Raw genomic sequence first — 26,950 nt, 5'->3', positions numbered from 1 at the left:
TTTTCCAATATCAGGATTTCATTTTCTCATGTTTCACTAAGGTTTCTAAGATATGTTTTCTAGGTTTTAGTTAGCACAACAAATCAGTGAAGCATAGCATACCATTCTCTCCCTGAAGGGCGATTAATATATTAGCTCAGGAGAGCTTGTTCCTGGCCTGTACATGGGGGTAGGGAATTCTGAGCACAGATTTGCCAGAAGTTTTATGCCTAGAAAAGAGGGTCCTATCTAAATGGGTACATAAGAATCCTTAGGTTTGATTTTGTAACTGGGATCTCCTGGTAATATTCTGGGGGATAATACATCTGTATTAACCCTGCAAGCATGTTGCTTTCATCTATTTTCTCCTGGGGAACAATTCCAATAATAAGGGATATTAGTGAGAGAAGATACAGAGGAGGTCTGAGTGGATGTTTCCATCCTTCCTAGGGACTGCTTTGAAACCCTCAGTTTCCATGAGTGACCATGTCAAACATTGTGGCTTTGATGGCTCCTGACAAACAATGAAACAACATCAAAATTTATGAGATGTAGCTAAGGCAGTAGTTAAGAAAAAATTTATCTTTAAATGTTTACATCAGTAAAAATAGAGAAAGAATATATCAATAAATTGGGCATACAATGAAAAAAAAACCCATAGAAAATAACTAAATATCACATTAGAAATTTTGAAAATCAAAGGAGAGATCAACAAAATTTAAAGTGTGAAAACCATTGATCTCATTAATAAACTAGGAACTGGATCTATGGGAAAATCACAAAATAGACAAACCGTTGGCTAATTTGATTAAAAAAAGAAAGAAGAAAACCAAATTACCAATATCGAAAATGAAAAAGGTAAATTCATCACCAATAGAGGAAATTAAAGCAATTATTAGGAGTTATTTTGTCTAATCATATGCCAATCAATCTAACAAGCTAAGTGAAATTGATATATATTTACAAAAATATAAATTTCTTAGATTAACAGAAGAGGCAGTAAGGTAGTTAAAGAACCCTATTTTAGAAAAAGAAATTGAATAAGCCAAAAATGAGCTCCATAAGAAAAAAAACCCCATGATCAGAAGGATTCAGAAGCGAATTCTACCAAACACTTTATTAAAATAATAATTCTAATACTATATAAACTATTTGGGAAAATAGAAAAAGGAGTCCTATCAAATTCTTTTTATGATACAAATATGGAATTGATACCTAAACCAAAGAGCAAAAACAGAGAAAGAAAATAATAGACCAATTTCCCTGATGACTACTGAGGCAAAAATTTTAAATAAAATATTAGAAGGAGATTATAGCAATATATCACAAAGATCATACTTTATGACCAGGTGGGATTTATGCCAGGAATGAAGGTCTGGTTCAATATTAGCAAAACTATCAATATAATTGGCCGTATCAATAACAAAAACAACAAAAATCATAACATTATCTCAATAGATGCTGAAAGAGTTCCACAAAATACAGCATTCCTTTCGATTAAAAAACAAACAAACAACTAGACAACATAGGAGTAAATGGTGCTTTGCTTAAAACAATAAGTTGTTGTTTGGTCTTTGTTTTCAAAGAGGACCAATGAAGTCACAAGGGTGATACCTTGATTTGTGTGTTAGTTAGATTTTGGTGAGACAAAGATACACAAAGTTGTTGATCTCACTCTCTCTTCCAGAGACATCAAAGCCAAGTGGCGGGACAAAAAATCAAGATGCCTGGTGATGGTCTGGGATGCAGTGGATGACCTTGGCATCTTCAATGTCTGACCAAGCTCTTAAGGCTCCACCGCATCTGCTTCATTCGCCTTCATGGCCATTGTTCTCATCCACCCGTTCTGCTGGGGGAAGTCTTCATATGCTTGGGGTAGACATCCCCTTAACTCACTGATAGGTTTGAAGCCTGTCAGTTACCCTTAACCTGGTTTAGCCCATCTGCCAAGATCATTTACCCAGGTGTGGTCACTGCACATACTACAGCTTCATGGAGCCACAGGTGAGAGTTAGGTGAGAGGAAACCAAAGGTGGATGAGCAGTCCTCAAAAGGGCTCAGCAATAGAGGCAGTTAGAGTGCTGGACCTAGAATCAGGAAGACCTAGGTTCAAATCTGGCCTCAAATATTTCCTAGCTATATGACCAAGTCTAATTCTCTAGCCTAAATTAGTTTGCTTATTCAGTGCCATACCAATCAAATTATCCCCCAAAATGTATAAATTTACAAAAAAAAAATAGTAAAATTAATTTGGAAGAATGAAAGGCCAAGAATATCAAGGGGAATCAGTAAAATAAATAAATAAAGGAAGGTGGTCTAGCTGTATGAGATCTCAAACTGTATTACAAAGCTATAATCTAGAACTAGCTAAGAATTAGAGTGGGGGACCACTGGAAAAGAGAAGATTAGGTACACAATAGACAGAAGTAAATGACCACAGTAATTGAGTGTTTGAGAAATCCAAAAATCTAAGGCTTTTGGGAAAGATCTCACTATCTGACAAAAATTTCTGAGAAAACAGGAAAGCAGTTTGGAAGAAAGTAGGTATAGAACTGTATCTCACACCATATACAAGATAAGGTCAAACTGGGTACATTATTTCAACATAAAGGGTGACATAAGCAAATTAGGGGGCATGGAAAATTTTATTTGTCACATCTATGGATAAAGGAGGAATTTTTGATGAGCTAGAGAGCATTACAGGCTATAAAACCATTTTGATTGCATTAAATTAAAAAGGTTTTGCACAAACAGAACCAATTCAGCCCAATTTATAAGGAAAGTAGGAAAACAGGAAATAAATTTTATAGGAAGTATCTTTGAGAGAGGCCTCATTTTTCAAATATATAGACAACTGAATCAGATTTATAAGAATGTGATTCATTCCCCGATTGATAAGTAGTCAAAGAATATGAATGGGCAGTTTTCAGAAGAACTCAAAGCTATCCACAGTCAAATGAAAAAATGCTCTAAATTATTACTGATTAGAGAAATGCGCATTAAAACAACTCTGAGGTATCACTCACACTTGTTGGAATGGCTAATATGACAGAAAAGGAAAACATAGTAGTAGGGGATGTAGAAAAATTAGGACACTAATTCTGGTGGAGTTATGAACTGATCGAACTACTCTGGAGAGCAAAGGGCTATAAAATTGGGTATCCTTTTTGACTTGGCAAAATCACTATTAGGTCTGTATCCCAAAAAGATGAAAAAATAAAGGAAGTGGAACTATAGGTACAAATATATTTATAGTAGATCCTTTTGTGGAGGCAAAGAATTGGAAATTGAGGGGATGCCCATATATAAAAAGTGATGATCGGAATGTTTTCAGGAAAACCTGGAGACATGTGAACTGATGCAAAATGAAGCGAGCAGAACCAAAAGAACAGTGTACATAGTAATACCAATATCATACAATGATCAACTGTGAATTATCTAGCTAGTTCAAGACATTCATAAAAGATTCATGATGAAAAATACTATCCACCTCTAGTTCAAGAACTGAATGCAGATTGAAACATACTTTAAAAACTTTATTTTTCTTGTTTTCTTGTTTTTGATCTGTTTCTTTTTGCAACATGGCCAACATGGAAATATGTTGTGCAGGACTTCACATGTATAGTGAATTCCATGCCTTCTTGCTGAGAAGAGGAAGGAGATGAGAGAATTTGGAATTCAAAATGTTAAAAAATAAATGTTAATTTTTTAATACGTAATTGAGAAAAAGTAACAGGCACAGTAGTATTTTGTGTTCTCTACATGTTCGAGGTTGTTGCATAATGATAAGGATATATTTTTTTTTAAAAGCTAGGATTTACATAACAATCCAAGGCTTGTGAAATACTTTATAAATATCTATATAATCTATTTTCATCCTCAAAATAATCTTAGGGTGGGGATATAAAAATTATTGCCATTTTACAGATGAGATAGCTGGAGCAAACACAGGCGACTTGCCCAGGATTATACACCCAGTAAGGTTCCAAGGCTGGATTTTTTTTAAACCTTTAACTTCTGTCTTAGAATCTATACAAAAATATTTGTTTCAAGGCAGAAGAGCGGTAAGGGCTAGGCAATGGGGGTAAAGTCACTTGTCCAGGCTCACACAGCTAGGAAGTATCTGAGGCTAGATTTGAACCCAGGACCCTGGCTCTCTCCCCTGAGCCACCCAGCTAGCCCTGATGCTAAGTTTTAACTCAGGTCTTCCTGACTCTGTGGTGGGTGAAGTAGGTAGAGGGCTGGTGCAGAAATAAGTCAAGAAGACTCATATTCCTGAGTTCAAAGTTGGCCTGAGACATTTATTAGTTGTGTGACCCTGGGCAAGTCATTTAACCCTATTTGCCTCAGTTTCTTTATATGTCAAATGAGCAGGAGAAGGAAATGGCAAACCACTCCTGTACCTTTGCCAAGAAAACCCCAAATTGAGTCAGACATGGCTCAAACAACTATTTAGTGGGAATGGTACGGCACTTTACCCACTGCACAATACAACTGGCCCTGATGTGGTTCATTAAAAAAAAATATCTTACCTTCTGTCTTAGAATCAATCCTTTGCATTGGTTCCAACACAGAAGAGTGGTAAGGGCTAGGCAATAGGGGTTAAGGGACTTGCCCAAGGTCACACAGCTGGGAAGTGTCTGAGGTCACATTTGAACTCAGAACCTCCCATTTCTAGGTCTGCCTCTCATTCCACTGAGCCACCTACCTATCTTCCCCTGAGGTGGTCCATTCAAAAAAAAAGATTGTGATCGTCTGCCAACTTCCTACTAATGCCCTCATCAACAATACAAACATACTTCATTTAATTGCATTTTACAGTTACTGCTATTTTTTTTTAAACAAATTGAAGGCATACAGAAACCCAGAGTTGAGCAAATCTATTAGAGCTCCTTTTCCCAGAAGAATATGTTCATATTGTGTCTCCGGGTCACACTTTGGTGATTCTCGCCATATTTCAAACTTTTTCATTATTCTGAGATGTTATGGTGTTCTGTGATCTGTGATTTTTGATGTTAATATGACAATTATTTGGGGCACCACGAATCACACCCATATATGATGGTAAACTTCATCGATAAATGTGGTGTTTTGTGTGTTCTGACTTCTCTCCTCCCTCTCTTTGGGCCTCCCTATCCTCTGAGATGCAACAACATTGAAATTGGGCCAAAAAAACCCACAACCCTACAGTGGCTCCTAAGTGTTTAAGTGAGAGCCAGAGTCAATCAATGTGGCAGATTTCATTGTCTTGTTTTACCCTAAAATAAGACAATCAGTCCATTGACTATCTCATCATCCTGTAACCTCTTGGATACATTTATTTCCTTTATGTACTCTTCCAATGATCCAGTCCAGCTGCCTTTCTTGACTTTTTTTTTTATCCTTAATTCTTTCTCTATAAACACATTCTAGACCTGTGTTGGTGAACCTATGGCACTCCTGCCAGAGGAGATGGCTCCCTTCTCCCTCTCCACAAGTGCCTGAGGACATTTCTCACATCACCTACCCCTCTGCCTAGCAGCCCAATGGGAGCACTTCCTCCCTCCCTTGTCTGGGGTAAGGTATGGGGCTCACATGAGACATGAGAGTTGCAGTTTGGGCACTCAGTCTCTAAAAGGTTCACCATTATTGTCCTAGACTATAATGTTAGAATTCAAGTGTAGTGTACCTACTGTACTTTCTAGTGAAAAGTTTGCTAAAAAAGTCTTTGGAGTTTTCTTTTTTCATTTTATTCTGTTTATTTTCCTTTCATTTTCAACTTTAAATGTCTTAAAGCATGTGCTCAATTGGACCTCTTACTAAGCTTTTTTTTTTTAAAGCAACTATACCCCACCACTGCTTCTCTTTGCTTCAAAAAGAAGCACTACTCATAATTGTCCATCATCTTTCTTCATAAGATTTTATTATTTTTTTCCCTTTTTTTTAATTTCTTAAACTTTTTTCTTTATTAGTTAAAAAAAATTGTCCCTTTATTTATTTATTAAACTTGTATTGCCTTTGTCTACCATCTCTTTCTGAGTTTGGCAAGGAAGACAAGTATATCCTTATTAAAGTGCTCTTTGTATTCTTTTGGTATCCTTGTTACATTAATTTATATACATCAATAAAATCTCTGTTTAAATTATTATAATTGGTTCCTACTACCCATTATCCATTTTCTTTCTTAATTACTTAATTAGTTCAAGATTGAATTGTTTCAACTGCATGTGCTATTTTTTTTTAAACCCTTACCTTCTGTCTTGGAGTCAATACTGTGTATTGGCTCCAAGGCAGAAGAGTGGTAAGGGCTAGGCAATGGGGGTCAAGTGACTTGCCCAGGGTCACACAGCTAGGAAGTGTCTGAGGCCAGATTTGAACCTAGGACCTCCTGTCTCTAGGCCTGGTTCTCAATCCACTGAGCTACCCAGCTGCCCCCGCTATTTTTCTTTATTATTCTTTACTCTAAAATTTTCATTAACTCTGATTTCTCTTCTAAAAAATTAGCGAGAGACAAGCCGATATAGCATAGATTATGTATTATGTAGTATATATACTATTTGATAGTATATATAATATATATAGGCTAACATAAGAATTATATATATTATATGGATATATAATAATTATAAAAATAGCTAGCATTTGCATAGTATTTTAAATATCTCAAAGTACTTTACAAATATTGTTCCATTTTATCCTTGCAATGTTATTCTTATTTTCACTTTAGAAATGAGGGAATTGAGGCCAAGAGAAGTTAAATGCTTGTTTATGATTGCATAACCAATAATCTGTGAGCGTGGACTTGGCCCAGACATGAAAAACAGGATAAAGGGGGTTAAGCAGGAAGGGTTGGCTCTCTGTGTCTCGGCGTCCTGCCAAGTAACTGGTGTGCTGGGGTTGCTCCTGGAAGCACCTGCAGGGGTAGATATCTTCTCTCTCTTTCTTTTCTTTTACCTATCCAAGTAATTCTAATCAACTTTATTAAATCTCAAATTAAATCTTAATAAAAAATTTATTAAAAAATAAAACTATTTATTAAATCTCAAATTAATAAATAAATTTATTAAATTAAAACCAGAGCCCTAATTTTTCAATAATAATAAGCACACCTATCTGAATGGTGCTTGCATTAAATCATACAAGTCTCTGCATATTGCACTAGGAGGAAGACCTGATCAGAGAGACACTGTTTCTAATTGCTTCCTATATTCATTCATGTCTCTCCCCTGCCTGCAGAATGCTATGAAGTCCAAGTCATTAGATGTTCTGAGAATCCCAAACAAGGATGAGAAGAAAAAAGGCTGAAACGGAGATTGCAAAGAGGGTGAAAAACTTAAGCCTCCAAGAAGACTTTCCAATAAGTACCACTTACCGAAAATCAGAACTAGCCAAAGCTTATAATGCTCCACTCTTGAGAAGCTATAGGTTCAGAGATGTTTTTAGGCTCACCATTCCCTGTTCCTTATGCAATGAGGAACTTCGTCCATCTGAATTTTTCATCCATAAGAAAAAGCACAAGGCCATGGGCATGTTGGGCTACACCTGGGTAGCTGGGGAAAAACCAGAGAGACACAAGGTTCTAACAAAGAGGCAATTCCTAATCTCGACCTTCATCGAAGCCCATCTGTACAATGAAAAAACCAAACGAAGCCTCGACAGTGCTTGTGAGTTCCTCTGTAAGCATCCAGTACCTTCCTATTACAAGATTTTCAGCACTTCTTTCAATAGCTCTGTGCACTTCATGAAGACAAATAATCCTCTAGTAAAGTCTGTTGCCATCTGTGAAGACCAGAACAAAACATGGCGGCCGGTAATGGAAGACCGATATATCTTCCGGGGCAAATTCGGGCAGAAATTCAATACGTGTTACTTTGGCCTGTTCGATGGACACCATGGCTCGGTGGCAGCTGAAACCAGTGCAGCAGAACTCCATAAGTTTCTTCTGGAACAACTCTCTCAATATGATCCTTCTTATAAGATGACCAGCAAACAACAAAAATTTGTCCATTCTTTCAATACGGTCTTTAGGCGGGACTACAGGACGCAAGAATACCACTTTTCTTCCCAGAGGAAAAGTAACTGTTCCTATGAGCTGGTCCATAAGGCCTTTGCCAAAGCTTTCTGGAGGATGGATAGAGTTCTGAAACTTGGGAGGCAGGAAATGTCCTCTTTCTACTGGAGTGGCTGTTCAGCGGTCACCTGTTTGCTGGAATGTGATGCACACAGTTCTTCTTCCTCTTTGGAAAGTACCAGTAGTAATTCAGAAGAAGGTTTAGATGAAACTGGAATATTACATGTTGCTAACGTGGGTACGTAAGTTGCCCAGGGTTGGTCAAAAGTGGGTCTTATTTTATTTCTTACTAACAAAGAAAATATTGAGTAAGTAAAGTAATATGTGACTAATACATGTCCACTTCCAGTAGCATTCAGTACAATTCCACAAACATTTATGAGGTGACCACTGGATGTGGAGTGTATGTTGTGCCTTGGGAGAGAGATGAAGGGAGAAAGAAGGAATGGAGTTCTGAGCAGTGACCAGAGGGAGTTGAGGAAATTCCTTAATCTTCTCGGGGAAGCCTGGGGTTATCAGTGAGGGAAGAGTGCTCCAGTTGTGATACTGGGCAGAAAGGAACATGGCGGGAAAAGATGGGACATTAGTAAGGATGGGAGTAGCATGAAGGCAGTGCAAAACAAAATGTTGACGCCATATATAATAAAATGAAGTTGAGGAAAATTTAAGGGAAAGGATAATTTCAAAAACAAGAGATCTTAACCATTGGTGTGTCATGGAATCCTTTGGAAGCCTGGTACAGGCTACAAAATTCGTAATAGAAGGAAAAGCTACATTTTAGTTACTGGTTAGATGTAATTTCCCCATTCAAGTTCACACATCCCCTGAAATCTGAAATCTATCCATGGACCACTGGGATATGGAGAAACCCAGGTCTAAAATGTCTTTGGAACGTAAGATAATCAATAATTTTTTTTTTTCATTTAGTAACAGCACACGGATCATTGCTTCTTTTCAAGATAACCAAAACTTTATTTCTTTCTTTTAAATAGTTATAAATTGAGAAATGTTTAATGTCTTGTTTTTATAATTTTCAGTTCCAAATATTTTCCTTTCTACTTCCCCCTCCTTTCCAGAAAGCATCATTTATAAGAAAGAATGAAAAAAAGGGGAAAAACAGTTCAGAAAAAAGAATCAATACCTTAATCAAATCTGCTAGTACAGCAGCTGGGAGGTTCTCCAGCCATAGTGCCCCACTTTTTTTTTAAACCCTTACCTTCCATCTTGGAGTCAATAGATAGTGCCCCACTTTTGCAAAGAAAAGAAGGAAAGAGGACACTTTGCTCACATCTTCTTGAAGACCCAAACTTCCTTTCTTTTTTTTTTTTAAACTCGTATTACCTTCCATCTTGGAGTCAATACTGTGTATGGGCTCCAAGGCAGAAGAGTGGTAAGGGCTAGGCAATGGGGGTCAAGTGACTTGCCCAGGGTCACACAACTGGGAAGTGTCTGAGGCCAGATTTGAACCTAGGACCTCCCGTCTCTAGGCCTGGCTCTCAATCCACTGAGCTACCCAGCTGCCCCCTTCCTCATTTCTTAAGGAAACTTTAAGTCCAGTGGCTCAAAAGGGCTTGCCTATTTTGATAACGTATAGCTTAATTCTACAAGGTTGGGCTCACACTATTTAGGGCAAGCAACAACAATGACTCCCAATGGAAAAGCTTTCATGCAAGAGACAGTATGATATAGTGGCTAGAAAGCTGGAGTTAGAAGAAGGAAAAACTGGGGGATCACAATCCCATTTCTAACTAGATGTTTGACCTAGGGCAAGTCATTTTACCAATAAACAGGAAACACTCACTGTGCGATAGATATTTTGATGGATATAAGGACAAAACAGTTTTTATATTCAAGGAATTTATCTTTGGACAACATGTATAAGTATATACAAAATTTAGACTAAATAAATTCAAGGGGATTTCTGGTCAGAGTGAGGAGGCGCTAGCAGCTGGGGTGAGGAGAGCAAGAAGAATGGGGTTTGAGTTAAATTTTCCAGTAAGCTAGAAAGATTAAAAGTTAAGGCAAAGAGACTGCACATTCTATGGTATTTTCTGCACTACTTATAGTCTTCCTGCCCCCATCTTCTTTAACAGTCATTTAAAAATTTGGAGTTCTCAATCCCCTTCCTCCCCATTGAAAAGGCAAACAATATTGATACTCATTGTACGTGTGAAATCATGGAAAACCACGTTGCTGTGTCTGCCCCCCAAAGCAAGAAAATATAGAAAGAGAATGAAATGTGTTTCCATTCTTCCTGAGTCCATTGGTTCTGAGATGAATCGCATTTTTCATGGAAGTACTTTGGAACAATTGTGGATCACTGCATCATTGAGAGGAGCTAAGTCTTTTGCAGGTGATCATCATTCAATTTTGCTGTTACTGTAGACAACGTTCTCCCAGTTCTGCTCACTTCACATTGTATCTTTTTATCATCCCTCACTTGTCCATTCTTTGCCCCTCAAAGCTACAATATCAGCTCTTCTGGTGGTGGCAAAGAATCAGAAAAAAGGGGGATGCCCATTATTGGAGAAAAGCTGAACAAGCCGTGGTCTATGGCTGTGAGGGAATACGATTATGGTGTAAGAAACGATCATCAGGATCCTTTCAGAAAAACTGAGAAAGACCTGCATGATGCAAAGTGAAACAGAACCAGGAGAACATTGCAAACAGTAAAAGCAGTATTGTAATAATAATCAGCCACGAAGGACTTAGCTATCCTCAGCGATACAGTGATCCAAGGCAATTCTGAAGGACTGACAATGAAAAATGCTATCCATCTCCAGAGACAAAACTGATGGAGTCTCAGTTAAGAGGGAAGCATCTTTTTAAAAGCTTTTTTAAATTTTGGCTTGTGACTTTCTTTTGCAACACGGCTAAGATGGACATATGTTTTGCATGACTGCAAGTTGATGAGGAGGGCAGGGAGGAAGAGAATTTGGAACTCAGAATGTAAAAAAAAAAGCATTAAAATGGTTTCTATATGAAAAAAAATTGAAAAGAGGAAAAATGCTGCTAAATGTATTTTTGTACAATTAGTCCTATTTTTAAAAAAATATCTTTTTGGATATAGACCTAGTAGTATTGGTATGGGTGGGTCAAAGTAGTCCTAGCGGTATTGCTAGATGAAAGAATATGCAGTTTTATAGCCCTTATTTTCCAAAATTGTTGTTCACAATTTGAGCAATAGTTCACTAGTGTCCTAATTTTTGCACAGCACCTCCAGCATTTGTCATTTTCCTTTTCTGTCATGTTAGTCAATCTGATGTCAGGAGGTACCTCAGAGTTGTTTAAATTCACATTTCTCTTAGTCAATAGTGATTTAGAGCATTTTTCATGACTATGGACAGCTTTGATTTCATCTGTAATTTGCCTATTCATATCCTTTGACCATTTGTCAAGTGGAAAATGGCTCGTTTTTTAATAAATTTGGCTCCTTTCCCTATATATGAGAAATGAAACGTTTATCAGAGAAATTTGCCACACAATTCCTCTTACCCCCTCCCCACTTTTCAGCTTTCCTTCTAAATTTGACTGCATTGGTTTTGTTTGTGCAAAACCTTTTTCCATTTCATGTAAACAAAATTATCCATTGTTAAGATTAAAATTCTCTGGAGACTGTATCTTAATTTATAATTATTAAAGAAATGAAAAGGGTGGGTCAGAGAAAGAAAACGTGTATGTGACTGGCCACTCCCTTACCCAACCTCCACTGGGTTCTGGTGCCATACCCAAGAACACCGCCTCATTCCCAAAATCCTAGCCAGAGATCTGCTTCCTTTCTGGTTCTAAACTTTCAGTGATGCCACTTTTTTTAGTCCTGATTTGGCAGACTCCTCAGGCTGGATCAGAGGCTGGTCTCCCAGACACCAGGAGTTAGGTGGGACAAGAGGCAAGCGTGTTCTAGGCACCAGGGAGTCACAAGGCTTCTGGCATCACCTCAGAGTGCACATGTCCCATTTATCTTGTGTAGTTTGTTGACAGATAAGCATTCACCTTTGTTCTTACTTCAATTGAAGGATGCTGTTCAGAAAATGAGCTATTTTCGAACTCAATATAAAACTTCCTTTAAAATCTAAGGTTGCTCTTAGGGTACTAAGACAAAGAAAAGGGGTATAGCCTAGTGTTTCCCCCTCTGATTTATTGGGGAGACATGTTTATCTCCCCAATGAATCATTCCATATATAAAATCTATAACAGTTCAGGACTGTCACACTAGGATACCTAAGGGCCCCAAAATATACATTTCGTGGGGTGAGAGGGGTGTCAACTACCTTTGAGTGTTTTTTAAACTAAAACTGATTGATAGACACACTGACAGGGAGTCATTAGGGGCATTCCCCTTTGCTGTCACAAGGGTTTTACAATCAAAATAAAATATTGGCACATGGGGAGAACAGAGGTAGATGGAGGGTCCAACCTCTCCAGTTCAGTTCATTATATCCTAAGGTTTACTCAAAGTTCCATGATGTAATATCTGATTTCTGGGGACATTTTTTTGTTGCTATTTAAAAAACATTTTTTTCTTTAATAATATATTTTTTATCTTATTCCAGTACCAAATTTACACTTTTCCTAAGGTTACATGATTCACGTCTCCCTCTTCTTTTCCCTGCCCCCTCCTAGAGTTGACAAGCAATTCCACTGGGTTATACATGTATAATCACTCAAAACCCATTTCCCTATTATTCATTTTTGTAAGAGTAATCTTTTAAGACCAGAACCCCAAATCATATACCCTTGGGACTTCTATTGCTGCCATCTTTTTAGTCCATCTAGAATCATGATGGTCCTCATAGCATTTTCCCTGGGAGATCTGTTTTCCTGATCCAGGTTACTTTCCCTAAAATTACTTTCAAAAAATGACCTTTAGGATAACTTCATGCCATTTTTACCTCTCATGATCCTCTCTATCTTTTGTTTGGTCACTAAATTTTCCCTTATCCATAGATGACAGGTAAAATTTTCCATGCTCCTCTAATTTGCTTACGTCGCCCTTTATATCTAAATCATGCACATAATTATCTTGGTATATGGTAGGAGATGTTGGTCAATGCCTATTTTCTGCCAGGCTGATCTCCAATTTTACTGGCAATCTTGAAAAAAATCAAGTTTTTGCCCCCAAAGCTTGCACCTGTGGGTTTATCGAATGTTACTATGCTTATTATAGTCATTTAATTCTGCATATTATGTACCTAATCTATTTCACTGTATCAATCAGTTTCTTCTCCAGTACCAGAATGTTATGATTATTGCTTTGTAATAGTCTGAAATGTAGTTGTAGTAGGCAGGAGCCCTACCAGTTTCCTCCCCCCCCCTTCTTTTTCACTGATTCCCTTGATATTCTTGACTTTTGTTTTTTTCTTTCTAAACCACTTATAGTCTCAGAGAGCTGCCAAGAGCACTGGCAGTTTAAGTCACTTGGGTGATACAGCAAGTATGTGTCTGTGGCAGAACCTGACCCCAGGTTTTCAAGCCAGCTCTTTAGTCATATTGCTTCTTATAGGGTACCAGAAATGTAAGTGTGCTAATCTTAAATTCATATCGTTCTTAGACGATGTCAGCCAACTTCTGATCTAGTTCTGGGATCTGAATAAAGAATAGGCTTGGGGCAGGAAGGTGTCCCAATGGATAGAGCATTAGGCTTGAATTCAGGAGAATTTTGGTGCAAATCTGGCCTCAAGACTGTGTTAGAGTTGTTACTAAGACAGAAAGTAAGATAAAAAAAAATAGGCTTAACCTTAAAGGGAGGGCTTCAGTCAAAAGGAGGCCCAGGTCCAGTTCTAGCTTGCTTAAGATCTGGACCACTTTCAAGGTCCTGTTGGAACTTAAGATTGCTTCAACAGTCCCAAGGTCTCAATCTCAACTTGGATTTGAACAAAACTACTAGAATTGCTCTGTAACTAATCACAAAGAGAACTGACATTGGATGACCACAATAGGATATTTTGGGGCAAGTCAGGGAAGACACCTTGTTTGTGTCTTGTGCCTTGTTTGGGAGGGAGTCCAATTTTGAGTAAAAGATGAGGCTGCATTTTGCATCAGAAGACCTGGGTTTTTGAGTTCCAGTTCCACTGCTGGCTAGGAGTCCTTCAGAAAGTCACTTAGCTTGTCTGAGTCTTAGCTTTCTCATTTATAAAATGAGCAAAAAGTACATTCACTACCTGGCTGTTATTTTTCTACATAAGATTGCTGTGATCACCAAAGGAGTTAATAAGAATAGTGTTCTATAAATCTTGTAGCACTACAAAAAGGTCTACTCTGATGCCTCATGTGGATTACAGTCAAACCTAAATTTAAATTAAAAACAAGACAAAACTACTACCAGAGACAAATATCTGGCTAGTTCTTCTATCAAGTTGTAAAGACTTTGAGAGGAAATCATGGTGGTAGATCCTGCTTTCTGTCCAAGGACTAGTTTGCCTAGTCAAGTACAAAGAGGTTCATCACCAATAAACTAAATATTAGGTGATAAATTAAAATTTAAAAATTGCATCCAAGGCATTAGAGTGGTAAGGTAGTGTAGGAATGAAATTTTATTAAATGAAATGGTTTGACTAAAATATATGAAAATTGTAAATAATTTGTTAGTCACCAATTCAAAGTATATGCTCAAAGTCAAAGTGACCTTTAATAGCCTTTATTTACAAAAGAGGTGGAAAGAGTGAAAGCAGAGAAATACAAAAGGGTAGAGATAACATTAGCCTAACAAAATATTGCTCCAGTGCTTGACTCATCCAGGACTTGTTGATCTTCAACTGGAATCAAACTCTCTCCAGAAGAAAGGAAGGGAAAGCCAGCAATCCACTCACCTAAGTTCCCTCCAAGAGGCAGGTCAAGATGATGACTTGAGCTGAAAGTGACTCCTGAGGCGGACTTTCTTCCTTGAGCTGACCTTCTTCTTGAAGTCAAGTTCCCTAGTCCCAAGAAATTTAGGGCCTTTTATAGTGTCTTCTTGTCCCTTCCCCCTTTCACAAGGGCCAATCACAGCTTCCAAACTGCCCAGCACAGCCCAGGGGGCAGTGTTTGTGGGAACCACTTCTCACCTTCTGGAGAGGTGAATACTCATCAAAAGAGTTCACAGATTCCTGGCTGTCTTAAGTTGTGAATTCTCATTTCCTGGCTGATTAAGTTGAAAAGGTAGAGCTCCTCCACCTAGTGTGTTCAAGCTTTTGTTGATTCAATTCAAAAGTAGACAAAAGAGAGTTAATCCTGTCTTCACAATCTGGTGAAGTACTAATTAGGGGTACTTAAGTTACTGTTAACCAAAGTGTTAACTCAAATAGACAAAGGAAATAAAGGATTCACTTTCACAAGTGTAAACTCAGAGAGAACAAAGAATCCCTTTTACAGTAGGGAAATGGAGTTGTGACTTGTCCTAGGATTACAGTTAGGAAGTATCGGAGACCAAATTTGAACCCAGGAACTCCTATCTCTAGATCTGGCTCTCTATGCACTGATCCACCAAAGTGCCCCAAATCCCTGACATCTTGATAGAAAATGACCGGTTACTGATCTGGAACATCATCAGAATTAGTTGTTTGTAGGTAGTCACTGACTCATTAAAACAAACAGAAAAATAAGAAAATTAGGATGAAGATAGGACGTTGCAACATAGGATTACAACAGTGCTTATTGACCTACTCAAAAGAGTTATACTGAAAAAGAGCAAACAAGTAACTGAAAAGACTGATTTCTGCTCAAGCTGACCCAATGTAAACAAAGTACTCTATCAAGGAAGCCCAAAGTCTAGAATTTACTTGAGCCAGCCAACACAGAAATACATGGCAGTCAAAGGCAACTTGAGTTTAAAATAAACATTTGTGTTCAAAATCTGACCAGTAAAAATGGGAGGAAAATTAAGAGCATTATTGCCTCAAAAAAGTGATACCTGGAGGAAGGGAAAAAAACTGCAGAAAGCCCAGCAAAAGACCCTTTGCTAGTAGAACTATCATCTTTAGATTCACATTCCAGATCCTTAGGCTATACGGGGGAGTGAAAATGGCACTAATGATAGAAATGAGGAAAACAGTTGTGACAGATGACTCCTGAAAGAGATAACTCTGAAGGCTCCATAGGATAGATATCTCAAGTATCTGAATGAGAAGAATATGTTGAATTACAGAGGGGGAACTCAATATCTCCAAAAGACTGAAGGCATTAATGACAATTGTTCTTTTGTTGTTGGGGAGTTGTTTTTAGCTATGTCTGGCTCCTCATAAACCCAACTGGGGTCTTCTTGGCACAGATACTGGGCTGGGTTTGCAATTTCCCTCTCCTGCTCATTTGACAGATGAGGAAACTAATGCTATCAAGATTAAGTGACTTGCCCAGGGTCACAGCTAGAGTCTGAGGACAATTCCTGATTCCAAGCTTAGTGTTCCATCCACTGTGGCCACCTAGCTGCCCCATGTGGTGTTCTTACATCTATAAAGTCCTTATGAGCATGACATATATTCAGGCTATTCACAATGGATATATATAGATATAGATATAAATAAAAATATAAATAACTTCTCATAAATACATGGAACCTTGAGTTCTCAAAGACCAGCTTGTGAAACAAAGTTTTACTGTAGACTTCTACAAAGGATTTTCTATAGCAGATTACAACTTAATTGCCACAAATTACTTGAAAAGTAGAAAATATAGGATTTCAATAGTTTCTCATTTGATTACAAAAGTTTTGGACTTGGATCAAACTGCAGACTTCAAGGCTTTTCCTCAAACAAGGCATTTCCGACATGCACTTATTAACATTATACCACACAAGGTAATTTCATTCAATGGTTGTAGACTTGTTTTTACTAATGTTAAATGTGTTGCTCACCCAGGATGTGCTGGAAAGGGATTTCATATAGATGCTAAACTCCCCCCACATACATAAACTTCCTGTTTATAGCCTGACTACAGTGAGACCACAGTGCCATAGACCTGGAGTTGAAAGGTACAAAAATTTAGTCCAGTGCCTTCATTTCACACGAGAGGCTGTGATTTGCCTGAGATCACACAGATAGCATCAGAAGTGGGGTTTGAACATAGGTCTTCCAATTCTAGAGCCAATGCTTCACAAATTCAGAGCTGAAAAGAACCTCAGAGGCCATGTACTCCAACCCTGATTCTATAGGTAAGTGGGTCCTAAGTGGTTCAAGTTACTTGCTCAGTCACAAGGTAATGGAATAATTAGAATAAAAACCATCACCAATCAAGAATTATTCCTAATAATCCAAAATGGGGGGAAGAAAATCCAAGAAAAAAAATGCTTACTGTCAACTGATACCCAGTTGGATAAGAACCAGACATTGAGCTCCTAGAACAAGTACATGTTTCCTAAGACAATGAAACTAGGCTTAGAATTGAGTAGGAAGAAAAGAGGCTTGATTTCATTAAGAAAACTGTGAGGCATGCTCAAGGATCCCAAGGGAGCATAGGAACAAAGGCTTCCTTTTAAATTCGATCTAGTTGTGAATTATGGGATAAAATCCCAAGAGTATAAATGCGAATCATTACAACTTACTGTTTTAGAGTTGTTTGGTGGCACTGAGGGGTTATAGGATTTGCTCATGTTCATGTAGTCAGTACCTATGTCATGATCAGGTCTTACTGACTCAAAGACCATTTTTCTATCACTGTGGTACACTTCCACATAGAGCAAACCACAGTTTTATTGCATCCATATCTACATCCTTCAGTCTAACTTACTACAATTACTGGGATTATTAAGAGAGCCCTCAGTTAGCAAGGTATCAAGGGGAAAGGAACTGTAGAACCAGAGATCTCTCTTCAAATCTTGGCTCTTCCATATACTAGCTATATTACTTTGGGTTTCAGTTTCCTTATCAGTAAAATAATGGAATTGAAGTAGATGATCTCAAAGGCCATTCCAGCTTAAATTTCCAAGACCTAAGAAAAGTCTGCATTGTTAAATTTATAATATATCATAGTTTCTACAATTTCCATGAAATTGTGGATGGTGTGATAATTTATTACAGATGAGCAATAAAAAAGTATTTTTATTAATTTTACTATTAAATGGCACCTAAGTGGGGATGGAGATAGGGAGAAGAGCAGCTCTACCAGTCCCTCTGCCTTTCTAGTATTGAACTTTTTTTTTTTGGGGGGGGGGGGGAAGGCAGGCATGTATGCCCACAGAGCTCTCTGAATGTCATCTTTGGTGCCCATACCATACGTTCACCATCACTATCCCAGGGGGACACCTAACTACTATAAAATAATTCTGGGCCAAATTTTTATATTTACTTGCATAACTGACATTAAGAGCAATTATATGTAGGTAGAGACTGCACAATTCTTCACATTTATAAAGCTTGTTCTGGTTTTCAAAGTGCTTTCATGTATATTCATATAACAAAGGCAGGAAGTTAGTTGGGACTTTAGGAATTCAGTTTATCACCTCTACTCCAATTACAATTAAAGTAAGCTCTGCATTTCACTAGTGATATTTCAGTTAAATAAAAACATTTCAAAAATATTAAGATAACCCAATTTTAAAATCATTTAATGATCCTTTTGATAAAAGTTGATACAAAATCTCAAAAATAACTGAAACACTGTTGTCCTTCACTTTACAGAATTGTAAACCTAGTGTCAACTAAGAAATTTTAAGATAAAAGTTTGAATGAATCAGTTTTCGAGGTATCCTAAAAAAATTTTTATTTAGCAATAGAAGTAATTATCCTGCACTATTTTATTTTGGTGATGGATTTTCTTAAAAATACATATCTGTATAGAATATATATATATAGGTAAATAACATTTAAATATGGATGCCATAGCTGATGTCTGTGAATAATGACTATCAACAGGCTATCCATCTTTTAACACTTTTGTTCTAGGGGCATGCAGATGGTTCAGTGGAGAGTGCCAGACCTGGAGAGGGGAGGTCTTAAGATTTAAATTTGACCCCCAAAACATCCCTAGCTATGATCCCAGCTTGTGTTAGCAAACCGATGGAACATGTGCCAGAAGGGGCTGATCCCTCCTCCCTTTCCAGGTGCTCCTGAGGACATTTCTAACATGATCCACCCCTCTGCCCAGCAGCCTAATGGGAGCTCTTCCTCCCTAGGACATTTTTTTGGTTTTATATTGAAAATGCTGAAACTATTATTTTAACCATTGCTTATTAACATTTTATCTATAAAAGGATTCTATGCCAATGTATTGTTGGATCTTTATATATATCAACATAACTGAAAAATCTTAAAATGCTCAAAATAAGTCAGAATTACAATACATTTTGCCTTACGTTTAGTGCTGGAAGAAACTTTGGCACCTATCTAATTTGCTGGCTTTAAAGGATGTTGCAACAAGTCCATTGACTTGTCTAAGACACTGCTGCTGCGTAGTAGGGAAGCCAGGATTTCAATCAAGATTACATGACTCAGGCTCATTGCCACAGTTTACCCAAGGGGGAAAAAACCTCCGAACACCATTTTCTAAATGACTACTGACTTGTGTCACACCTTAAACTTAATGAATTGTTTTACCTAGAATATTGTCCATCTGATCCTAACAACTACCTTATGAAAATGAGTTATTGTCCCCATTTTGTATTCAAATGAAAGAAGATTCAGACCATCTAAGCGGATTTGTCAAACTGTAGGGTTGGAGATGGTGAGTCTAGGTTTTCCTGACTTCATTTTCACTCATGATATCAACCTACTTAATGGGATAAGAATTGTATTTTAAAATTAGGTTATTATAAGCATATTTTAAAAGTTTTTACTTTAAAATGACCATAAAACTCAGTTTCATCCACATAAAGGGATATTTTGATATTATTTACTTTGAAAATATATTACAATTGTTTAACTTTAAAAAACAGATTGGTTTACATAATTACTGCTGCTACAAAAATAGAATTAAAATATTTTTTTCTTTTGTAAAAACTCTAGGTAATGTACACGTAGTGTTATGCAAAAATGGGAAAGCCCATCTTCTTACAAAAGACCATACAACTCAAAGTGTAAGTGAAAGAGACCGTGTATTAAGTAGAGGAGGAAAAATCAGCACCAATGAACCAACTGGATTCACTGAAGAGACTGTGAAAATAACTCGTGGGCTTGGGTTTCATGGAAATGCAAAGCTGAAACGGTCTGTTATTCCAGCGCCTCAAACAATCTCTGTCCATATAGATAATTCTTGTCAATTCCTTATTGTTGCTACAACTGGACTTTGGGGGGTTTTAGATAAAAATGAAGCTACAGCTATAGCAATGTCACTGTTTAGCATATACACGGATGCATATAAAAGTAGGCGAGACACGTATAAGTCATTTCAACAAAGAATGTCTTTTTTACCTAGTATATCAGCTTCAAGTATTAGTACACAAGATAGTAAAATCAAATTACTGTACCGTAATTCAGCAGCATTTCGGAGAGTAGGATACCCACAGGATATCACACGTGAAAGTTCAAGACAAAGCTTGATGAGCAGAAAAAATTCTCTAATTTCAGAAAATTTAGATAAATCTAATGGTTCAAAATCTAGGTTAAACAGTAAAACAGAAATTTCAAGTGCAAGACCTTTCTATTTGTATGGCATTGAGGAAAGTGATGAAACAAGTAGTTTATCTGAATCATCAAAATCAGATCTAGATAGTGAAATACAAAAAAATTTCTATGATTATGCAGCAGAATATGTAAGTCACGGACTTGTAAAAGCTGCAATGACAGCAGGATCCAGGGAGAACATTACGGTGCTGGTGGTAGTTCTCGAAGGATGTGACAGTCAGTTACAAGGACCTTAATCCTATCCTTTCTCTTTTGGACTACAGAAACAAGTACCATAAAGAAACCATATGTACTATATTTGTATAGTACTGTTTATAATCTTGCTTTGAATACATATTATGTGTGTAGGGGGGTGATAGGGAATGGTTTCTCACATATGTGGTACAATAAATTTGTTTTGTGATTTTAATAAAGAATGATGAATGCAATCCTGTTTTATACCACTTTATTAAAACCTGAGCACCTCAATATAAAACTAAACACTGGTGAACTCTCATTTTTCTTGCTAAGCCCCAATTACTGCAAATTTACAACCTGCACAAATAAGTTTCTGCTAGCAGTTCAACATTTAAATAGATTAAATTTTTCTGACACACTTGGTAGATTTCATATAATGAAAATAACTAAAAGAATTAGTGCAATATATGGAACATATCAAAGTAAAATGAACTTTAGAAAACAAGGCTGCAAAGTTCGTTATTGACGGACAGCAGTACTCATGTTACGGACACAGTAGCTTCATTTTATTACTGTTCTAGCCATGGAGGAATAACTGAATCCCCCTCAATTCCAAGGGGGGAGGGGAAGAAGAGGAATTAATTATCTGTTACAGTAACTGTACATTTTGCATACTTTTAAGCAACTCTTAAATATTATAGAACATATTAAACATAAATGGAGACTACAATGCAGTACTCTATTTACAGTACATTTGAAGATCCAAGTTTAAAATAATCAAGTTGAATGTACATAATTGTTAGTGCATTGACTAGATTATGTCCAAAGGGAGCAAAAAAACCCCATCACAAAATAAAACAGAACCACCCCATGTAAATGGTGAGCAGTGATTAAAGAGAAATCACAATTGGTTTGTTTCATTTTAGTTGAAGAGTTCTTATGTTTGAAGGAAAACACTTCTCTTTGTCAAGTTGCATTTATTAGTTTTGTCTTTATAAGAGAAAATGGGGATAAACTTGATTTTTATCACCATTTAAAAACAAGATAGGCTATAATTTAGATACCATATACCAACTACAGTTCATTTTATTCTCTGAAGACATGGATGGCTAAGTTTTTTTTTTACCTTTTTTTTTGTTAATGGTTAAATTATTAAAATGTGGAATGTACACTTAAAATAGATACCGGCAGAAACTATCATTTTTATGAATACTGCAGATAAAGCAGAAGTATCTTTAGGACCTGCTTCTCAAAACATTAAAAAAAAAAAGAACAATTTAAGGAGTCCCAATTCTGTGTCATAGATTATCTGCATCAACATGGGAATTTAGAGGAACTAGCTGGTTAATTGTGGGTCCTTACAATAATTCTTCTATATTTCTAATGGCAAGAACTGATTCCCCCACCCCAACCTTCCAATGAAGCAAATATTAAGAGCTTCCATTTTTCCCTTCTATTGCTGAAACATTAGTCAAATAGTGACACATGCATGTTATTAAAAATTAAGTTCAAAACACATAAAATAATTCTGTATTAGAAACTTGACTATATTATAAGTCTCTTCTCCTTTTTGGAAGTTGTACTGGGCCAGGTTAAATGCTCCAATTCCACTGTTATTAATAATTAGGAAGCAGAAGAATATTCCAGACAGTTGAAATTGGAGGTTTAGTTACTACAACACTGACTCCTGGTTGGTTGTGTGGGTTCAGTAAGGTCTACACCTCTTCCTCTGGCAGAATTGGCTCCTGGATTCTGTGGTTCATTCTTCGGCAACTTTTTGGCTGAAAGAATAAACACCAAGAACCATCAAGATTAAAACAACTAATTCCTCACCTGAAGAGAAAGTTACTTTATAGCTTTAACCCAATGTTTTATGGATAAAAGTTGAGGTTTTTGTCACTTAACCCTCCCCCTCAGGCTCAATTCCATTTGATATAGATCATAATCAATAGGCACTGAGATGTTGATGCTGCTTTTAATACTGGGAAGAGGAGAGCTTTTCTCCTGGGCCAGATTCCTACTAGGAAATAGCTACCAAAACAAAGAGTTAGCATGGTGTCATGTCTAGTTTATGGGCTAGTTTTCTCTCTAAAACTTTTTGAAGGATGCTATATTTACTACTTACTATTATTATGACAGGGCCAGAGATCAGAGTAGAGACCACTAGCTGGCATAATAAAGATATAAATTACTCCTAACTGGGAGAACCTTTAAAAAAAAAAATTACCACCTACAAGTGATATTTAGTACTTTGATGAATGATTATTATAAAGCTTCCACTCTAGTCTGAACCGATTATTTAAAAGCCCCAATTGACAAACATGGCTATGACTTTTATCATTCCATAATTCTAATTCAATTTATTATTCTTACCATGCTGAAATGCCTAGAAAATAAAGTATAAAATATTATCTACCACTACTACTAAACAAACCATGTGGCATTTACAGATTTTATATATTAAAAAATGTGCCAACTGTGGAAATATCTAAACATTAAGAACATGCCCACAAGGGGAAAAAACATGGGCATCGGATAGTATAAAATAAGGATAGCATAAGATCATGTATTATCATGGGGGGGCGGGGGTGGGGGTGGGGCACAAGGAGGAAAGACCTCCTGGGAGGAAGAAAGGGCATGTTTCTCAGAAGCTGTCCACCTAAGGCCTTATGTGACAGATAAAACACAAGGGGTTAAGAGTCACATATTAAAGAATGTGTGGAGAGATATGAACTGTAGGGATACAAAGCCAATGTACTTGGATGCAAAAGTCACTATGTCATGGAGAGGGAGGGGGAGAGAGGAAAGAGAAGGAAGGGGAAACACACATGGATTCAGTGACTTGCCCTAAGTTTCAAGTAGCAACTAGCAAAACTAGGATTTGGACACATTTCATGCATCCAAATTTATCTCTGTAAGTATGGTTTTCTTCCCACTATATATCATGCTCCCTTCTAATTTGGATTTATTACCAATAACTATCATCAGTACTTCGATAGAAAAAGTGAATGCTAAAAGAGCTTTAAAATCCAAGATGGCACAGGAACCTCTTTTAATTTTCACCTTTAACATCTGATTCTAAGCTATATCACAGGGAAGAGCTGTTTAAATACTGATACTTAAGAAACTGTTCTTTTTGGGGTATTTGACGATTACCACTTTAAAGGAGAGTTTGAAAATTGGTAAGGCTCCTGCCTTTATTTTTAATGTTAATAATTCATTAATTCCCTTGCTATTCTTGGCCTTTTGTTCTTCCAGATGAATTCTGTTGTTATTTTTTCTAGTTCTGTGAAATAATTTTTGGGTAGTTCGATTGGCATGAAGCTGAATGGGTAAATTAACTTTGATAATAAGATTGTCACTCATTATTTTGGCTTGTTCTACCCAAGAGCAGTTGATGTTTTTCCAGTTGTTTAGGTCTGACTTTATTTGTGTGAAGAGTGTCTGGTAAATTGTGTTCATCAGCCTCCTCTTTTTCTGGAAGAGGAAGGCCAAATATATTAAATAACTTGGCTCAGGTCTCACAGGTAGTAAATACAGAGCCAGGATTTGAACCTGGATTCCCTGATCTCAAATCCAATACCCTTTATTCTGTATCACATTAAAGTCTATAAAATTATCTGAGGCACAAATGGTTAAGTGATTTATTTGACTGGGGTCAAACAGATGGAAATGAAAGCCAGGTCTTCTTGAGTCCAAGTATAGCATTCTACCTTACTCTATCTTACTGTCTCTTTCAGAGATGTTTGCCTGAGTACATACATATTACAGCATCTTACTGTGTAATACTCAATTACTATGTTCATTTCTGTTCCCGTTTCGGAAAGTTTGAAGACATGCTTAAAGTGGTGGAGCAGAGAAAGCCCTTCCACTGAACTTTCCCAACATTTTTTCCAAATGACTTTAAAATAACACTTCAAACTGAATTCTAGAGTAGAAGAACCAAAGAAAAGGTTGAGGTGAGACTTTTTTTAGCCCAAGACAACTTAAGGGATTGGGAGTAGTGGTCAGTAAAACTGAGGCAGAGCCTGGCCCAGAGAGCAAATTAAAGACACACCAGGTAAACAATGAAACAAAACTATCACTTAAAGAACTCTAGAGAATCAACTAAAAAACTATTTGAAACCATTAACAACTTTAGCAAAGTTGCAGGATATAAAGTAAATCCACAAAAATCATCAGCATTTTTAATATATATTATCAACAAAACCCAACAAAAGAAAGAGAAATTCCATTTAGAAGTCACTGCAGACAATATATAATACTTGGGAGTTTACCTGCAAAAACAATTTCAAATACTATAGAAACATGATGAAAACTACAAAACCCTTCACACAAATAAAGAGATCTAAAACTTTAAAAATATTAATTGCTTATACCAACCAAATTCCCAAAAAAATATTTTATAGAGTTAGAAAAAATAAAAATGAGAGCAGCTAGGTAGTTCAGTGGATTGAGAGCCAGATATTAAGGAGGTGGGTCCTGGTTTAAATCTGGCCTCACACAATTCCTAGCTGTGTGACTAGCCAAGTCACATAACCCGAATTGCCTAGTCCTAATCACTTTCTGCCTCAAAACTTACTGTGTTGATTCTAGGACATAAAGTAAAAGTTAAAACCACACCAACAAAATTCATCTGGAAGAACAAAAGGTCAAGAATATGAAGGGAATCAATGAAAAAAAATGTTAAGGAAGGTGGACTAGCAGTACCAAAACTCAAACTGTAATACAAAGTAGTAAATCATTAAAACAATCTGGTATTTCCTAAGAAACAGTGGTGGATACGTGGAATAGATTAAGTACACAATACCTTTACAGTTACAGTAGTAAATAACCATGGTAATTTAACGTTTGGGAAATCCAAAGATTCAAGCTTTTGGGGCCAGAACTTATTTCATGACAAGAATTACCAGGAAAACTGGAAAGCTATTTGGCAGAAACTAGGTATAGACCAACAACTCACATCAAATACCAAGATAAAGTCAAAATAGGGTAATATCACAAGCAAATTAGAGGATCATGGAAAAATTTATTTGTCACAAAGAGTTTGTGACCCAACAAGATAGAAAATCAAAGAAGGTAAAATGATCTATTTTGACTATATGAAATTAAAAAGGGTTTTGAATGAACAACACCAAAGCAGCCAAAATTAGAAGGAAAGCAGGAAACTGGGAGGAAAAAATCTATAGTAAGTTTCTCTGATAAAGGCCTCTCAAATATATTGAAAACTGAGCCAAATTAATAGAAACATGAGCAATTCCTGAGTTGGATGTGAGCAGGTAGGTTTCTGAAGAAATTGAAGTTATCAATAGTCATAAGAAAAATGCTCTTAATCATTACTGTTTTGAGAAATGCAAAATTGGACACCTTTGGGGGTACCTATCAGATTGGCTAATGTCAGAATAGGAAAATGACAAATGCTAAAAGGGATATACAAAGATGAGGGCACTAATAAACAGTGCAGTTGCAAATTGGTTCAACCATTCTGGAGAACAATTTGGAAGTAGGCCTAAAATAGAAAACTCTATAACCAATGATTCAGCAACGCTGCTAATAGGACAAAGTGATCAAAGAAAAGGAAAAGGACTTACATGTACAAAGTGCCAGCTATTTTTGTAGTGTTAAAGAAATGGATACACCCTAAGCAATCATAAATTATTGGAAAAATCTGGTAACTATGTCTCTTTCTTTCTTAAACTCTTAAGCTTCTGTCCCAATATCAATGGGCAATTGGGATTAAACTGACTTGCTCAGGATCATGCAGCTAGGAAATGTCTGAGGCCAGACATGATCTCGAAGTACTCCCAACTTTACGCCTGGTGCTCCTATTTATTGTACTACCTTGTTGCCCCAGCCAAGTTTCTTGGTTATACATTTCCACAGCAAAACTGTTGACTCTAAGGACAAGAACTATTGCTCAATTATGTGGAATACTTAGGCAAGAAATAAAGGCCAGATTTCAGGAAAAATGAGTGCTAACTTTTGCCATTTAGAAACAGATAGTGGTCTTACCTATTGCCATGAATATTTCATTTACATTCACTGATGTTTTAGCTGATGTTTCCATGAATAATAAACTGTTGTCATCTGCATAAGACTGTGCTTCCTGTTAAAAAAGAAAATTGATTTTTCCATTATATAAATTTTCCTTTTACATCAAGCTCTATTTTCCTATAACTTTTATTGGTTTAACTATTGTCACAGAAGAACAGAG

At 36.7% G+C, this 26,950-nt stretch overlaps 2 protein-coding genes across 3 annotated transcripts in view; one reads left to right on the top strand and one right to left on the bottom strand.

Moving 5' to 3' along the window:
• The window catches only part of PP2D1 (protein phosphatase 2C like domain containing 1), a 28,674-nt gene extending 7,687 nt beyond the window's left edge, over positions 1 to 20,987 (top strand). Inside the window, exons 2-4 of one of the 2 annotated variants that reach the window (XM_007505153.3) lie at positions 1,667 to 1,983; positions 7,195 to 8,267; positions 19,942 to 20,987. In XM_007505153.3, the coding sequence (XP_007505215.2) occupies positions 7,244 to 8,267; positions 19,942 to 20,795 (1,878 nt within the window). In that variant the 5' untranslated portion in view covers positions 1,667 to 1,983; positions 7,195 to 7,243 and the 3' untranslated portion in view covers positions 20,796 to 20,987. The remainder of the gene's footprint in view (positions 1 to 1,666; positions 1,984 to 7,194; positions 8,268 to 19,941) is intronic. The other variant, XM_001380462.4, reaches the window with a different exon arrangement.
• The window catches only part of RAB5A (RAB5A, member RAS oncogene family), a 40,786-nt gene continuing 34,823 nt past the window's right edge, over positions 20,988 to 26,950 (bottom strand). Inside the window, exons 5-6 of the mRNA XM_001369686.5 lie at positions 26,749 to 26,842; positions 20,988 to 22,517 (exon numbers count right to left, since the gene is read on the bottom strand). Of these exons, the coding sequence (XP_001369723.1) occupies positions 22,402 to 22,517; positions 26,749 to 26,842 (210 nt within the window). The 3' untranslated portion in view covers positions 20,988 to 22,401. The remainder of the gene's footprint in view (positions 22,518 to 26,748; positions 26,843 to 26,950) is intronic.

The sequence above is a fragment of the Monodelphis domestica genome, chromosome 5 (genome assembly GCF_027887165.1).
Source record: "Monodelphis domestica isolate mMonDom1 chromosome 5, mMonDom1.pri, whole genome shotgun sequence".
Taxonomy (NCBI): Eukaryota; Metazoa; Chordata; class Mammalia; order Didelphimorphia; family Didelphidae; genus Monodelphis; species Monodelphis domestica.
Note: the sequence above shows the minus strand (reverse complement) of the source record. Positions and strands in the feature narration are given on the sequence as shown.